Below are 17,775 nucleotides of genomic sequence, written 5' to 3' on the forward strand. Positions count from 1 at the left end.
CTATTTTCTAGATGTATAGTATACCTTGTAAGGTTTTAAAACTTGAGATCTGTATCGATTGATACAGATTTGGATTGAATCGGATTAGTATCGATTAGGATTGAACAGATTTACCTTTTTTAAAAAAAAGGTTTTATCCTTGTACCTTATCAGTGGATTGGTATCAAAATGGTCAAAATCAGGATCAGTCTTGGCTAATACCAATCTGATCTGGGTGATCTTGACTGATCCCATTTTTAGAAGCATGATACCATGACATGTGTAGAAAAGGAGAACCTAGAAGGATTCAGAAAAAATTCGGAAGGGAATTATTAGCACACAACAACATGCTACACAAAATCTTACTTGATTTGGTGAAATTATTTATTTCCATAATGAGGTAAGATCTGCTTAGCCATCAGGGAAGAATAGAGTTAGAGCCATTTATCCTCACTCGCAAAAATTGAGAAAAGTGAGAAAGAAACCTTGCAACAAATGTATGGTAAAACCCTAAAATATTCATATAACTTTAAAAAAATAATTTATTTTTTATATCAGCCCACTTATACAAGCAACGTATTAGAAGACAACATACAGAGACGACCCTAACACCACTTAAGCATCCATGTACGAAAGGACTGTTAATATTTAAGAACTGGGCTTCCCAAGAATAAAGAATTCTAATTTTTTTTTTTTTCTGTTTTTACATATCTAGTCCCTTCATTTGAAGCTTTTTAATGTAGAAAATATGAAAATCTATCCTCCAGTTAGTCCATTTAAGTATGGACATTTTAAAATAAAAAGTTTCATAAATACAATATAACCCTACATATCTTAACAGGTGAATACTCAATCTAAGGGAAGCCAGAGACCTTTCCTCAAGGACCTAGATCCTTTCTAGTGTGCCAGTCCGTCTAGCGTGCATCAGACAGTTGATCGCATTAGGCATGCACCCCAAGTGCCACCTAACCATCCGATGAGCGTTAGAGGGGCTAGTGCAGATCTCGTTCCTTTCCTTAAACTTGTATGACCTGTTTTATTGTTTTATTGGAATAATCTGATTATTTATTTATTTATTTTGATTTGATCGTACAACATACACAGTACACTGTTTTGGTGTAATTAATTGAGGAATATTCCAGCTATTTGGTAGATGCCAAATGTTATGATCATTCCATATACTGGCTTTTTTTTTTTTTTTTTCCCCTGGTGTGAATCCATAAGTATACCATTAGCTCTTTGGAAAATAACATTTAGAGATTTTAAGCGGAAGTAGTTTTTCAAATGAGGGAAAAAGCCTTTTAAGTAAAGTAATTTTCTTTTTCCTAAGAGAACTCTTGTAAATATTAAGAAGTTGGATGGGTGGTACTTTAAAGTATTCTATTTTTTGTGGAAACCTAAGTATTCTATTTGCTATCATATCGGGCAAACAAATGATGGCACACGGTTCATGTCATAGGCACGTGGGCAAACAAACCTCGACTCAGATGCGGCTCCCTACAGTTTTTATGGAGTGGATATATCTTATTATTATTATTATTATTTTCCTTTGAGTCAAAGCTTGTGTGGAAACTTGTGTGGAAACTTTCCTCTACAAATAAAAGTATTTGGGTCAACTAGATTTATTCATGTTTTCTATGGAAAGACTCCAATTGGAATATTTACTAGGATGCCTTCTAGAGTTCGATCTTGAAGTGCATACACTTGATTGTTCATTATCAGGTCTAAAATAGATGATGATGCCTCCAACCTTCGATTGAAGGATTAACATCACTTAAGTTCTTATTAAATTCATATGGGTATATGATATGTTTTTATTATGGATAGATGTCTTGTATTCCATTACATGTGTTTGTAGCCTGATTCCAATGGATTGTTAATTAGAAGCTTGAGGAACCCAAGGAGGATATGCAAAGCAAATGGACACCTTAATGAAAGATAAAAATTCATATATAAAAGCAAAATTTATAAACCACCCCAAGATATGGTTTAAAAAACAAAGAGTTACCACGAGATTGAAATCTTAGGTATACCTACTCTGACTACTCACAAATAAAAAATTCAGTATCCCGAGTTTAAACATTCCTTGAAAGCGGAAACGTTACTTTATATACCTCTCCCAACCTGAACACCAACCAGAGCACTTCTCGTACGTAGGAGGAGATGGGTAGGTGGGCTCCACAGAATCCAAACTTTCATTTTTTTCGGTAAAAGAACTTTCAGAATTTGAGTGCCATCTATGCATCAGTATAACTATGCAATTGAGTTATTGAGGAACATTTTTTTATCTTACCAAAAACAAAACATTTTTTTATTACTTTGAAACAAAAAAGGAGAGGCACTAAGGAAAGTATTATAAAAGGGGAAACAGAGAAATTAAAGATAGAGATGCGGAAATTCTGAGTTATCGTATTTCCCGCGATATATTATATAAAACTAGTGGGGTGGTGACTTCTGAGGTGACACCTCTTCTTCAATTCTTCACCGAACTTAAAACACTTTTGTCAGCTGGGAAGTGGGTGAGCTTTTCCATCTCTCTCTCTCTCTCTCTCTCTCTCTCTCATTGAAACTACCCGCTTAAGGTCTAGTCCTAACTCCTAACTGATAAATAAGTTTTCCGCTAGCTGTGGAGAGGGCTCACCCACCGTTGTTGGGTTTTAATAAGTCAGCTCTAAAAGGTAATGTTAGAAAATACTAATTCAACCATTTGACGTTGAATTCTTCATCGAAGGGTAATGAGGACCAATTAATGTACGACACTGTTAATATCTAGTTGAACTCATTTATATATACCTTGAATTTTGATCTTAACATTTAAAGTCGATAATTTTGTGGATATAATAATATTGAACTCATTTGAATGTGTTTCAAAATTTATTTCTTCTGATAACCAAAGTTTATATAATTGTTTCTTAAAATATACTTAATTTAAGAGTGTTATCTATAAAACATAACTGGAACGTGCCTTTTGCTAGATCCATCAATTCTTACCATTCATCTTCCTTCATCTTTTTAACTATTTCTATCGCTTTGTAAGAGTCTTATTATCTTCCCTTGTGTGAGACTATTCGTCCGTTGTTGCCAAGAAGTGAAACTATTATGGTTATGAAGTATTTTATAGAGAAACTTGATCAATTGTCATCAGATTTACCCAATTTGTGCTCTTTGTGCCTACCATCAATATCAGCAAACTTGATTACCATTGAATGAACATGAGTGATTTATATCAATAAAATAAAATCTGACCCATTTTTTCTTCCCATTGACTCTAGAAAATTCAAAAACCCAAAGAGCACTTAAACCTCTGTACCTCACTCTCGATATAAAATTAGATTTTATGCATGAAAACCCAAACTTTTATGTAATTGATTCGGAAACCTTTTTTGCTTTTGTAAAATACATGGTAAGACCCCTTTCTCTTTTATATTTCCCCTTCACTATACAAAACTTCCACCCCCCCCCCTTCTTCCTTCTTTTCCATCACTTACCGAGAATGAAACCGTACAATGCTTTTCTTGTGCACCCTCCATGAATATAGAGAGAGAAAACCAACTCTACACTCTATAGTAGGGAAAAATATTACATTCTATCATTGTCCTTAGATACCTTAATTCTAACACAATTATAATTTTATCGTGTACGTATGATGGACCCAAAACCTGACCCAATAGTAATTGCAGACCTACAAAATGTAAAACAGACCCAACCTTACCCTACGAAAAGGGTCCTATTTTCTAAAACACCAATGTGCTTGACCATAATGAATACATTTTTTTTTTTTTATAGCCAAATAGAAAAGACCTATAATTAATACATATTTCGCATTGGAATATTGGTTGTTGCTTCAACAACATTGCATGCACCATTCAATATTTCTGATCTAAACAGAAGCTTATCCAAATTGGTAGAATTGGTTCGTCGGAATCAGAATCTAGCAATCCTGATTTCTATCAAGTTTGATTCTTGAAATTTAATTTTGAATAGATCATGAATGTAATTAATTTTTATTTTCTATTTTTTCCCTTTCTTTTAATCAGGAAAATAAATATAAAATCAATAAAACCCATCTCTTTTAGATTTATACAGGGATTTAGGAATTGGTATCGGATAGGCAAATACTTATCAAGAGCCACAAATGATACCGATACTTGGCCTTGGCCGATATAGCATATGTGATATAAAAAGAGAGTTTTTTCATTAGGCATTAATAAGGCATTAGGGAACATAACTAATAATTTCTAATTTTAAGGGTTTGGGAGTTAACAGAGCCATTGTGTGAAGCGAAGAGGTGATGCTTGCACACGAGAAGCCGACATTTATTATAAAGGGCATTGCGGGGATACTCAGACACCTTAACTACGATGATGTATTGTGATGATGCAACATATGATGATGCATAACTTACAATGCATGTGGCTTGGTCTTAACCCTCGAGGGTAGACCAGGATTTTAGACTCTTTTAGTGGGCCAGGTTCTAAGAGGATGCCAATGAGACCCATTAGTTAATGTAAACGGAGAAGTGGCTCTTCTCCTGAGGGCCCCTCGCTCAGGTTGATCTATATATATTTGGACGATGGACTTTCCGGAGAAAAGTCGGATCCTTTAAACAGGTAATGGAATCATGAATGTGTTTCCAATTTAGTTGAAACATTCAAGCATTGTAATTTCTGTCTTGGATTCATTAAAAGAAATGAATGTAAAAAGAAATCTCTATCATGAGCACTAATGAATATTATGTGTATATATATATATATTTTTTAAATTAGGGTTGAATGCCTTCTCTGATGGGTCAGGAAGTCTAGAGTTATTTATTTAAAGCTGGTTTTCTAATCATAGAATCCCCATCACTCTTGCACTATGGGTTGGATGGGGAAGAAATGACACAATTACTTTTTGTGTTTGTTTGTTCACAATCAATTTCAACAACTACCTAGTGTCGTTGATAAGTTATGGTATGTAAAAATCTATGTTCATTATGAGGTTTGAACTCGAGACCTTCTGATTCTTATTTATTTTTCTTTACCTATCAAACAAATAAGAAAAAGAACACCAAATCGTGATGTTGATAAGTTGTGGTATGTAAAAAATCTATGTTCATTAGGAGGCTTGAATTCGAGACCTTCTGATTCTTATTTATTTTTCTTTATCTATCAAACTCAGAAAAAAAGAGAAGATCGGATCGAATCAATGCAGATCAATCACTTTTGTCCTTATTTTTCACTAATTTTACAATTTTACCCCTTAAACGATACTGATAACACCGATACGGTATGGCTGATCTGACACCGATACTTAGAACCGTGTTTCCATATATTCAAATGTGCAACACCATTGTTTATATCTTATAATCATGTTTCTAAAATTAATATTGATTTTATGTTTCAAGTTTAACATGTGGTATCAAAGCCAAGACCCCAAATTTTTTAAACATGTTAGGTTTCATGTGTTTCCCAAAAGGGAGATGTGCTGGTTTATGACTTGTAGGGAAAGCATGCCCTTGGTTGTAGGCTCGCCAAGCATGTGACCAGAAGGCGCACCAAGCTCTCCCTACTTCTCATGAGAATCGGTTTCTTAGTAACTTGGACATCTATCTATTCTCTAGTTTGGCTCAAACTTCCTATGGATACAACAACTCAATAACCACACGAAGAACGTTATCCACAGGACATGCAATTGGATTGTGCATGTTTGCTAGGACCCTTAACACTAACCACTCATCTTCAATCATTTTGTGTAATTTATCTATTTTTCTTTAGGTCCTTGACCGTTCCCTACCTTGTAAGAATATTATTTTCTCGTTGTTTCAGCAAGATATGTCATCATGGCCTTTTAAGGGTTCTATAGAGAAACATATGAACACATGAACCCTTCACCCACATCTAATTTACCGAATCTTCGCCTTCTGTACTTGCCATTAATCTTAATTAATATACCAAATTAATCTTAATCACCATTGTTCTTACATGAACTTGTACAATCTATATCAATAAAACAAAATCTTCATGATCGGAGTCGTTCACTAAATCCATAGTACCAAGAAACCTTAGACCATCAGGAACAAAAAAAAAAAAAATTTGAGTTGCTTCATAATTAGGTAGCATTGAATTAATAAATACATCTACACCAATCCTAGTTTGATTTGGCCAATTTAACAATAATTCTGAAACTATGTTTGTATGATAAAAAAAATACTTTCTTTCTAAATATGAGGCTTTTGGACTGTTGGTTAGAGACAATGACTAGCTTGCAAACTTATTTAAGGTGATTTGGATAGAGCTGAAATTTTATGATTTGACTTGAAGACTAAAGCTCACATACCAAGTTTCAACTCAAATGGAGCTCGGCCAAGTGGGAAAAGAGAGAATTGCAATATCCAAGACTATCAAAAAACTGCATAGACTAAATGTGCTTGGGCATACATGGAAGAGTATTCCATTATGTGGAGGTATATGTTGTACTAGGGCATGAAACAATATTCAATTGTCAGGTTTGTCACACCTTCTTCTTCTTCTTCTTCTTCTTCTTCTTCTTCTTTTTTTTTTTTTTTTTTTTTTAATTGGGCCTACAATTTATCACGTGGCTTATCCAATCATCCTTCAAATATGCAATTGTCAAAATTGTCACACCATTTTTTTTTAAATGTTTATTTGGACCTGAAATTTATCACGTGACCTATTCAATCATCCTCCAGATATTCAATTGTCAAATTTATCGCACCATTTTTCAATGACACAAAGAAAAAATGTCCTGAGGCTACTGGTAAGGGTGTCAAACAGATGGTTTAGTCAGGTTACTGTTACCTTCTTTTTTTTTTTTTTTTGGTGAATAAGAATCCAGTTTTAGGTTGATAAGGGGTTCAATCAATAAAGGGGGTAAGACAGTTGGTCAGTAACGAACTTGGTACGAGTCGTAAACTCGGACATCTTAAGTTTGACTCTCACTAGGCACACCTTGGCCACTCACACGGGGGTGTTTAGTGTTTTTCATTAATTTCAGTGAAAATTGAATGGTTCTCATTCAAACCCGGTATGACCCGGTCCATGCGGGAAACCCGTTGTTAGAAAAAAAAAAAAAGGTTCAATCAATAAAAACAAAACCACAACCACTAACGATTGGTTTGGTCAATTTCTACCCTTGTCGGTTTATGTTGACAATCTCATATCGGTTTATTATTAATTGGTTTCAATTTCGATTTTTCATATATTTGAGAGAAAAAAAAAAACATTATAAATATATTGATTTTTGTAACAGTTTGATCAAAGTTTTTATAGTTTTTGTTCATTTGGCTCTAATGATAATTTTGATTTAATTTTACCAATTTCTAAAAAACAAAATCAATATAAGATTAATAAGAAGTTTAATCTAATCAATGTTAAATTTTTAATTTACGTTCAATTCGATCAATCTCTTTGGCTCAATGTTCAGACACTCCTATTTTATTAACATAGTTTTAAAAATCAAATCAGATCAATAGAAATCATGATTCAAATTGTCTGCAGTGAGTGGTGAGATACAGTGAGCATTCGACGACTAAGAATATCGGGCACACGCCCCAAAGGGCTCTTAGCCACCTGATGTTCATTGCATTGATACAGTGACTACAAACGATTTTCATGATTAAAATCATTTGAATCAAATCAATATCAATTTAGACTAATCCTGAGTCTTGATCGATCCGATATCCATAGAGAAGTTTTTATTTAAAACTCAAGTGGGAGAATTTATTTGGTTTATTTAATAGGGGATATGTTTGTTTGTGACTTTTGTGTATAGCAATATTTAGTAACAAATAATTGCTAAGGATACTTCTTCGGCACACGGTTCTCATCTCGCTTCCATATTTAGTAACAACAGGCAAACCTAGAAAACACCACAAAGCTCGGTCCCCACTTGGCTACCCTATTTGGTAAGCAGTTGGCAGTTGGCGTATTACTGTGTCTAACCCACGCCTTCAGACACTTTAAGAAACCAACGGTTATGATCCTATCCGTACTGTGTCACCATCTCAAATCAACGGTAAAAATAAAATATCATTTCGAGATAATATCGGAATTTTAATTTCTCTACCACGAGAAATTGCTGAGGAAACAAGATATGCGTCATGGTACAAAAAGATATTATTACTCTGCATTGATGGCGGCATGTTGTTGTACGGAAAGCAAACTTTTCTAACATAAAAAAAGAGAAAGAAACCCTAAAAAAAATGAAATATCCATTATATCCCCTTCCTTTTTTATTTCTCTTCTTCTGAAAGGATTTTTTTTTCTATTCTTTCCCTTTCCAAGCTGATGTGAAAGACTGCAGAGAAATTTTACCAAAAAAAAAAAAGAAAGACTGCAGAGAAAGGAAAGAGATGTTTCGCTATAAAAAGGATCCTTTCTCTCACTAGGTTTTCTCTCTCCAACATTCATAGAAACATCACAAACACCAGAAGACACACACTGACACACACAGCCATACTCCCACTGTCTCTCATATTGATTGGTTGATGGGCTTCTGAAGGTCTTATCGGCAACACCACCGGAACAAAAACCAGACAGGTAAAGAGGTAAACCAGAGAAACACAGGCCAATCTCCATATCTCCTATGTTTACACTTTCCATGAACAGGTATTTCAGGGCTCTCTTCAATTGGATAAAAAAAAAGGAAAGAAAAATTTTCGTTTTCTTTAAGGTAGGGTTTGTAGGAGATTCTTCTTGTTTAATTTGGAAGTCGCGCGCTCTTTTCACCTGAATCGATCTTTAACTCTTTTTTTTTCTTCTTTTTCTGTTCGAGTTCTTTAAGGTAGGGTTTGGTCTGAGATTGATTAGCTTCGTCTCGTGTGCAGATAAGAGTTCTGTGATTCGTGAAGAAATAAAAATGGCGAGAGAGAAAATTCAGATAAGAAAGATCACTAACACGACGGCGAGGCAGGTTACTTTTTCCAAGAGAAGAAGAGGGCTTTTTAAGAAGGCCGAAGAGCTCTCTATTCTCTGTGATGCTGAGGTTGCTCTCATCGTCTTCTCCTCAACTGGAAAGCTCTTCGAATTCGCTAGCTCGAGGTTACTCTCTCTCTCTCTCACACACACACAGAGTTTCAATGGAGAAGTGGAGGTGATCATTTAGTTGTTTGGATCTTCTGAAAACGAAAGCTAATCTGGAAAACAAATGGGAAAGAAGAATCTGGGGTGCACCGAAACCTACGCTGCTTCTATTGGTTCTTCCATTTTTTTTTTTTCTTTTCTTTTCTTTCCATGAGAAATTACAACCACTTTGATTTCCTGAATTCGATGCGAGTGTTCTAGCCGATAGATTGATTTTTGTTTCTTTTTGGGGATGAAAAGTTTAGTTGCAGGGTTATTACTTCACCTTATGCTCATAGGTAGTAGTACCACTTAGAAAAGATGGGAGTGGTTCGGCGACATTATCGTACGAACCAAAGATCACAGCTTCCTTTGCTGTTTTTGAGTGATATAGTGACTCAGAAATGCTGGACCGTACAGCGTATAGGTTACAAATCCTTCCTTTTTCTGAGAGTCTATTGTGTGTTATTTTACATGAAATAAGGGATTTCATGGTAATTAGAAGAAGAATTAGTAGTGTTTTTTTTTTCCAGGATATTTGCTATTTTTGGATGTCCCTTCTTTATTTTAGGTGGTGGGTTAGTGAGCTAAGGATTAATATGGGTTGTGTGGGATCATTAGATATTAGGGTTTCCACTCTTTGATACCTGCAAGTACTTGAAATGACCTTGGATGTGCCAACTTAAACAAGGACAGAAGTCTTAAGAGTGGAACTCAATAGATGAAAGAGGTGCGGTAGGTTTTCCAAGTTTTAAGAAATGCAGCCTAGATGTTGTTCAAGTAAGATGTCTTGGGTTTCAGTTTAAGCTATGTGAGTTATTCCCAAACACTACCTTTGCGTAGGATGTTGAGCTTTTGAGGGGAAGATGTTAAAGCTAGGAACCCACTTGGATGGCCTGCTTTGGGTAATTTGCATGGGTTCATACATGTTTGAATTTGGAAATTTAACTTTACTTCCTGATCATGGGAGTATTTATCTCTTTAACATGAGAGTGGAAAAGATGGGAGGTGCTCCTAGCTAGGGTATGGAGTGGTAGGAAGCTCAATTAGGGTTTTATTTGATAACTATTACTGATGAGAACCAGTCTACCTTGCTCTTACACACTTTTAGGTCTAGTTTCATTGAGAAAGTAAAAGGCGAGTTGCATTAATTCCTTTGATCTCTTTTTTAGGGGTAGAGTACATCCTAACTATGGAAAGATTGTAAAGGATATGAAACTGATATGTTTCGTACACAATGGAAGCCTTTTATTTAAGGGTGTTTTTTGTTATCACCAAAAGTGGCTAAGTGATAAGATATCTCTTTTTAGTTTCATAAATTGATTTCATGTGTCTTTGTTTTTTTCTAATAATGGCCTTTCCCATTATTGCTGAATTTGTTCTAAGGTTTTATCAGGGAAAAAAAAAAAAAAACAACTTCATAACAAGTAACAAGACTTAGCCACTAATATATTGATTTTGTATTTTATTTTTGATAATTAATAAGAAAATAAACATTGAGTTGGGGAAGCTTGTGGCTTATAGAATATTTGTTTCATGTGCTTTTCCTTGCAATATACTGCTATTATGTGTTTTGTTTCCTCCATTTTGATTTCCATTTTTCCTTTTATGAGCTGCAATGTCATCTCTGTGTTGTAATACTTTTATTTTATTTTTCTCCAATCTCAATAAAATTTTATTGTTTTGATAAAATAAACATTGTTACACCTTGTTTTATTTTTTTATTTTTGGGTAAAAAATTGCTACATGGTGCATAATGCATCATATATGATCATTGGTATATTTTTACCCATTTTTAGAAATGTTGGGCAGCTTAGGGACTCAAATTTTTATGCATTCCATCTTCATTCCAGGGCCTGCCTTGTATACCAAACCAATTTTTATTTTTTGTTGACAAGCCACTACAAATGAGTCATTGGGTGAGGTGATGCATGAGATATGCATGGGTGCAAATGTTCAAAATCCATTACCTTCACAGGTATACACAGTTCAAGTTAAACGAACATAAACCAATTTCCTACAGCATTAGGAGACACTTATCCATTATCCCACCCAAAAGCCACACCTAAAATCATTGATTGGTCTAAGTCTATCCATTACAAGATGAGCTTGTGGGGGGCATATTGTAATCTTAAAGCACAATATGTTAGGCTATGTTTGGTAACCAAGAAAAGAAAATAGTACAAAAGACATAATAAGACAAAAAATAATTACACAATGACTTTTTATGTGTCTATCTCTCTCTTCAAATTCAATGTTTTTTTGAATTTTTTCTTTTCTTCTCTTGGCTACCAAACATAGCCTTAGTGTATAAAGTTATTATTTGGGAACATATCTTCTAACACATCGAATCATGTTCTATGTTAATAAAAGTTCCTAAGCATAAGAAGTTACATTTAGCGGCGGTAATGTCCAAATAAGGCTCGTCTTCTGAAGCTTTTGTGGAAGGTTGTTGAAAAGAATGAAGGCTTGCTGGTTAAATGGATTTATTCTAAGTATCTCAAGACTGCTCTATTTGGACAATTGTTTGTGCTTTTGATGCTTCTTGGACTTGGAGAAAGCTGCTCAAGCTTAGATCTACAACCATGGATGATTGGATGCAATTGAATCTATGATTAATGATGGCTCTTCTACATGATTATGTTCTTTCTACCTTTGGTGAGCGGATTAGATATGATGCAGGATCCGATAGATTGGCCTTGCTTTCCTATATTTTATCAAATGGTTTGTGGACCTGGGCCCACCACCCACTTTTGATCTTGCCTTGGTGTGGGATCAGCTTTCAGCTATTCCTAAAAACCTTCAAGGAGTGGGGATGCTATCTTGTGACTCCACTCCTCTTCAAAGAGGTTTCCTAGAGCCTCAGCTTGGGATTTTGTATGCTCCAAAGGTAGTACGATTTTTTGTGGAATGTTGTTCGGTTTAAGCACCACATCCCAGGGCACAACTCCATTACCTGGCTTCAAGGATTAGAATTGATCTTAAGGCAGGTTTTGACCTAGCTCAAAACCGAGATATGGGTCAAAATGATCCAAAACAATGTATTTTTGAGGAAAATTTTGACATATCATAGGCTGTTCAAAATTGGTCGAAACTACCAAAATGTGCGTAATATTGTTGAAACAGGTCGAAATTAAACTAGTAACAAATTGAAATCGACCCTTGGTTTCATCTCGGCCCAACTTGAAACTTGAAGTTTCAACCGAAATTTAGAAATATGCCTAACATGCCTTGGCTAGTCTCCTTTTATGCCTTTGCTGGAATACAAGTGAAAATATTGATCATTTATTCTTTTTTTTTTTTAGATGAATAAATTTTTCATTACCAAGAAGAAAAAGAATTTACAAAGGGGAGAGAGGGGGGGAGGAGAAGGCTTAAGCCAACAAGGAAATGCTAGCTCCAAGAATACAAAAGTAAACTAAAGGAACAAAAGCTGAAAACAACAAAACCAACCCTAGTGGGGGGTTGGGGGGGAGAGGGGGAGAAGGGGAGGGGAGAGGAGGGGGGAGGCTACAGCTAGGAAAAGGGGGGATAGGAGGCTTCCGGGTGAGGGATGGTTTCCACCCTCAGGTTCCAAGAAGAGATGATGTGGACATTTCTGCTGGAATAAGCGACAGGGCGGCTATGAAGGGAGTGGATTTTGGAGGTATCATCAAAGTAGATAGATTTCTTTATGTGCCCTTTCTCATTGAGTATTTGGAAAGGGGTGATCCAGAAGTGCTGCCCCCTCTCATTGTCCTTTTCATTCTTTTGAAGTTGAATGGAAATCAATTAAAAATGAATTTAAGGGCAACTTGATATGTAGGAGGGTTGTCAAGTTGGCTTTTCTACGCTACGGTGTATCAGAGGTGGTCATATATATCTTCCTCCCACACTTTCAACCAAATTTGAAACTCCATTGATTTTGAGATCAAAACCAGAGTGAACCATCTTCATGTTGCTGATTTGGATTGTGTTATGAATCACTATTGTATATGTTTGGGCCCTTCAACCCAAACTAGGCTCCTTTGATTAGTTTGTTTTTTGCTTGCTTTTGGAGTTGATTCTTCCTCTCCTTGTTCCCTTGTGAGATGACATCGTATAGTTCCTTTTTTATCTTAATATATTTCAGTTCACCAAATTTTTTTTCCCCTAAAATGCTTCTATAGACTTTACCGATAGTTTTTTCTAACCATTGAAAATCTGTTGCTAAATGCAATTAGCTATTGATCATAGTTGGAAGTTGCTAAATGTGATCAATTATTGCTCATCGTTGAAAAACTAGGTTTTGACTCGGCAAGTCATTCGAGTCGAGTCAATTTTTTTGAAAACCTAGTCAAGGGTAATGTAGATTAGGTCGGTGTAATAAATGACAAGAATCAATCACAACTCGATCGAGTCAAATGAGATCCAATCTTTTCACCAGAATCCACAAAATTTGTGAGTCTGGTCAATTTAAAAAAAAAAAAAACATTAAATTGTTCCACGGCATTTTAACCCAGAGGATTGTTCGATAGTTCGTTGAGAGAAAATGAAAATCTAAGGTCCCCTACAACTTCTCAACAGCTGAAACTTCCCTCTCTTCTTTCTAGTTTATTGATTTATCCCTAAACTAAATTTGTACAAAATGGAGCTGTATAGATCTATACTGCAAGAAGAACATATGTCTACTTAATCAGTCAAATTGGTCCTCATGCATGAACCCCAATCATCCACCTCAAGGCGATTGGCGTAGGAAAGGAGCTCCCCTTTCCAATGCTATTTTATCGAAAGTTTTCTCATTGTTGGTCTCCTTTTTGTAAAATTTCTGGCTTGTTTTCATCAATGTTTTTGAATGATTTTCACCTTGATTTTAGTTCTTTAAATTTGATTTATATAAATTTTCAGGGATGCTTTTAACTTGATTCGATCCCCTTTACTATTTTTAATCTCTGAGTTTAGGTCTAAGATCCTTTTCTCTTGTTTTACATGATTTTCATCCTTTCTAGCATAGGGGTATTTTGGTCTTTTTATATAACAAACTCTAAGGTTTTGATTTAGTCCTTATTCCATTATGTTCAATTCATTTATATTACTTGTATTCAATATCATGCTCACATTACCCCCATCCTTCTATTCCATACAATGTAACATGCCTATGCTTTGCCTATTTGCCTATATAAGATAGGGGTAGAATGGTCATTTTACTTATAAATGTGTATTCCATCTATGGTATGCTATTTATGATGTGCATTATGATTGTATAGTATGAATTTCCATGATCCTAGTCCCCATGTCCACATGATGCTATGATAGGGGTAGTTTCATCATTTTCCATTTGATGAATGCTAAGGCTAGCTTTTGTCTTGATATTTCTAGAATTTAGTATGTATGCTTTGAATTCCATATGCTAAGCATGGAGAGTAGCTGGATACGAGTATGTGGACTTGGACCCTTCATTTTTTTCATTTATGCAGGTCTTGTTTCCATGATTTTATGTGAGTGTAATATGTATGTATGTAGCATGATTGTCCTAGTCAGCACATTCATAAATACATTGCCTAAGGTTGAAGACCAATTTTTACTAGGTGGATCGAGGTGCCTAACCCCTTTTCCTCTAATCACAACCTGATATAAACTTCTCAGCTATCTTTAAAATCCGTTCTTAATGAACTAACTCATGGTTAGGTTGATTCATTTTGGAGCCATTTTCTTTTCTTTTAGTTATGAGTCATAGAGCCAGATCTAGGTGGCGACTCTCATAACGCTCGTTGATGATATCAACAGTTGCCAAACCATCACTTGTCTCATGCTACCCGATGCTATTATTTCGTCCTTCGCAATCAATCACCCAATCTCCATCATCAAGAATTTCCTCACCCTTCTCGACCTTCCTGACACCTCCAAGAGCCATGGCATCTTTAAGGGCTCCACCAATCAATCGCGGATTAATCTCTCTCAAATCACATGATTCCATTCTAAATATATGGTTAGTAGACCGTTAAACTCCCTCATACCTCAAACAATTCATTTTTAACCAAATATTGTAAGAAATTGAAATCATCCTAGCCGCACAAGCCCCTTTTAATGAAGTTTTAGCTTGTTTCTGATTCCACCAATGAAACAATTCATTCAATCCAAATAGATCGTCGGAATAATCCAAAACAGTCTAGAAAAACTAGCCCAAACTACATGAGAGAATGGGCAATCAATAAGTATATGAGTGAAGGATTTCGAATTACATCTACACAACTCAAATCTTGAAGCCAGATGAACTTTTTTCCTTCAAACAAAATCATCAGATGGGAGCTTGCCAGGCATGCACCGCCAACCAAAAATTGAGTGTCTAGGAAGGAATTATTCTTCCAATCCATAAAGCCCATGGAAGTTTTGGATTTCTCTTTCTAATCTCCTCCCAAACAAGCTTGATGGAAAAAGTACCAGAGGGAGTAAGTTTCCAGAAACAACGATCCTTCACATCATATTCTGGAATCCTAACTAACCTTGTTGCATCACACGCATTTGTCAAAAAACTAGACTAAAAAGTAGGGAACTGCCACTGATAATTCTCAGTATAACCTAAAAAAAAAAAAATTAGCATGAACGAATAAATTAGTATGTATGTGAACATAATTAAAGACATGTACACGAACGTGGTGACTAGTGTGAGATCGGTGGGAGATCATAGTAATGAGTTCCCAATTACCATTGGGTTACATCAAGGATCTGCTTAAATCCCTATTTGTTCACACTCATCATGAGTGATTTAACCAAGAACATTCAAGGGGAGCTTCCGTGGTGTACGCTTTTTACCGATATCATTTTAGTGGATGAGACAGTGGCAGGGATTAATGATAAGTTGGAGTTATGGAGATCTACCTTGTAATCAAGAGGTCTTAAGATTAGTAGAACAAAGATGAAGTATATGGTTTGTAACTTTAGTAGCTCAAAAATGGATACTGATGCGGTGAAGCTTGAAGAGCGAGAGATTCTGCAAAGCGACTGTTTTAGATATTTGGGGTCTACAATTAGAAAGGATGGCGAGATAGATGATTTTTCCCATAGAATTAAAGTAGGATAGTTGAAGTGGAGAGGTGCATCTGGAGTGTTGTGTAATCAATGCATTCCCCTCCAGCTTAAAGGAAAGTTTCACAGGACGGTCGTAAGACTAGTTATGTTGTATGGGGCGATATGTTGGGCAGTCAAGAAGCGTAATATAGATAAGTTGAGTATAACAGAGATGCAGATGTTTAGATGGATGTGCGGAAAAACTAGGAGAGTTAGAATGAGGAATGACATGGTAAGAGGCCAAGAGCAGTTGGGCGCCCCGATTCAGGACAAGCTCTGAGAATTCCGTTTAAGGTGGTATGGCCATGTTCAAACTTCAAAGGAGGCCTAGGGATGCTCTAGTATGGAGGAGTGATCAAATCTATTTGGAAGGAGCTATTAGAGCTAAGGGCAGGCTTAAAATAACCATTGATGAGTTGGTAAGGAAAGATATGCAAAAGCTTGGTCTTAACTCTGGTATGACATTGATCAGAGTTGTTTGGAGGGCAAAGATCCATGTGGCAGATTGCGTTTAGTGGGATGACTTGGAGGTATTGCATTACGTTATTTCTTTTCTTGATCACACCCCTTTTTCTCTCATCTACCTCTTATCTTTTTCTTTGATAGATCCAAGTAGTTGATTGATGCTGGAAAATTATAAAGGAGTAGAAGGTAACACAAGTGGTTGCTTCCAAAGAGAAAAAGAACTCGTCACCCAAAGGAAATCCATCTAAGGGTAAGAGAACTCAAGAAGAACTACTTATTCTCAAAGTCCAAAAGCTCAAATTATGAATAAACTCCAAGTATGCATTTCATTCACGGATGTAAGCTTTTCTAGATGAGCATGGAACAACCTTCCAAGCATAGGCAATAAATTAAGACTAGTTAAAAAAAACAAACATAGGGAAGACAACCAATTATCCAATAGGAAAGGACCTCGGGAACCTTGAAAGGCATTTTCCACATCTTGAAGAGTCTAGAAATATAATGATTGAAGTGCCCAAGAAGTTCTAGAATGGAAGTTGGAGTAAAAAGATGAATTCTGGAATTCTAAGTGTTTGCAGTCAGCCTAAACACACTTTACCAAAACGGTCATAACTTCTTCTAGAAAATAACAAATGAGGCACCATTTTTTTTTTGTTGGAAAATAGACTTCTAGATATTTCCATCTATATATGGCATGACTTCTAGTTCCTTCTGAATTGATACAGGTGTCGCCATGAAGTTACCCCAAAATCCTGGATTGTAACTTTTATTTCCAGCTTCTATCATTTGGCTTGGGCTTGTGGGCTTATTGGAATGGTTTGTTGGCCCATTTCAAAATGCTCTTGCATCACCGACCTCATTTAGTTGGGAAAAGGCTGAGTGGTTGTTGTTGTTGTTGAATAAATTGGGATCCAAAACAGAAGCATCTGCTATTGAACAGTCCCCCGACCAATTATCTTTCCAGAATCTAATGCTATTTCTGTTACCAACCGCCAATCATTCTTGTGAAGAAACAAAACCCCGAACCTTACGGATACCTGGCCAAATCATAAAAGATTTATAGGTCTGCTTCAAAGAACCATATTTTTTCTGGAATCTATCCTTGAAAAACAAGCTCATTTATGAGTTATCATTCTCTATCTTCCATGTCATCTTATATAGCAATGCCTTATTCACATCACAAACACTTTGAATCCCTAAGCCACTTTCAGATTTTGGCTTACAAACATCCTCCCATCTAACA

The 17,775-nt window shown here is 35.7% G+C and overlaps 1 protein-coding gene across 5 annotated transcripts in view; it reads left to right on the forward strand.

Annotated features, from left to right (window-relative positions):
* The first annotated feature begins 8,254 nt into the window (after positions 1-8,254).
* Positions 8,255-17,775, forward strand: part of LOC122077148 (MADS-box protein SVP-like) — a 55,998-nt gene continuing 46,477 nt past the window's right edge. The window contains exons 1-3 of one of the 5 annotated variants that reach the window (XM_042642974.1): positions 8,257-8,519; positions 8,589-8,652; positions 8,807-9,020. In XM_042642974.1, the coding sequence (XP_042498908.1) occupies positions 8,839-9,020 (182 nt within the window). In that variant the 5' untranslated portion in view covers positions 8,257-8,519; positions 8,589-8,652; positions 8,807-8,838. Of the gene's footprint in view, positions 8,653-8,806; positions 9,021-17,775 lie in introns of all 5 variants that reach the window. The other 4 variants (XM_042642975.1, XM_042642973.1, XM_042642972.1 and 1 more) reach the window with 4 other exon arrangements.

This window comes from Macadamia integrifolia, chromosome 4 (assembly GCF_013358625.1).
Source record: "Macadamia integrifolia cultivar HAES 741 chromosome 4, SCU_Mint_v3, whole genome shotgun sequence".
Classification (NCBI taxonomy): Eukaryota; Viridiplantae; Streptophyta; class Magnoliopsida; order Proteales; family Proteaceae; genus Macadamia; species Macadamia integrifolia.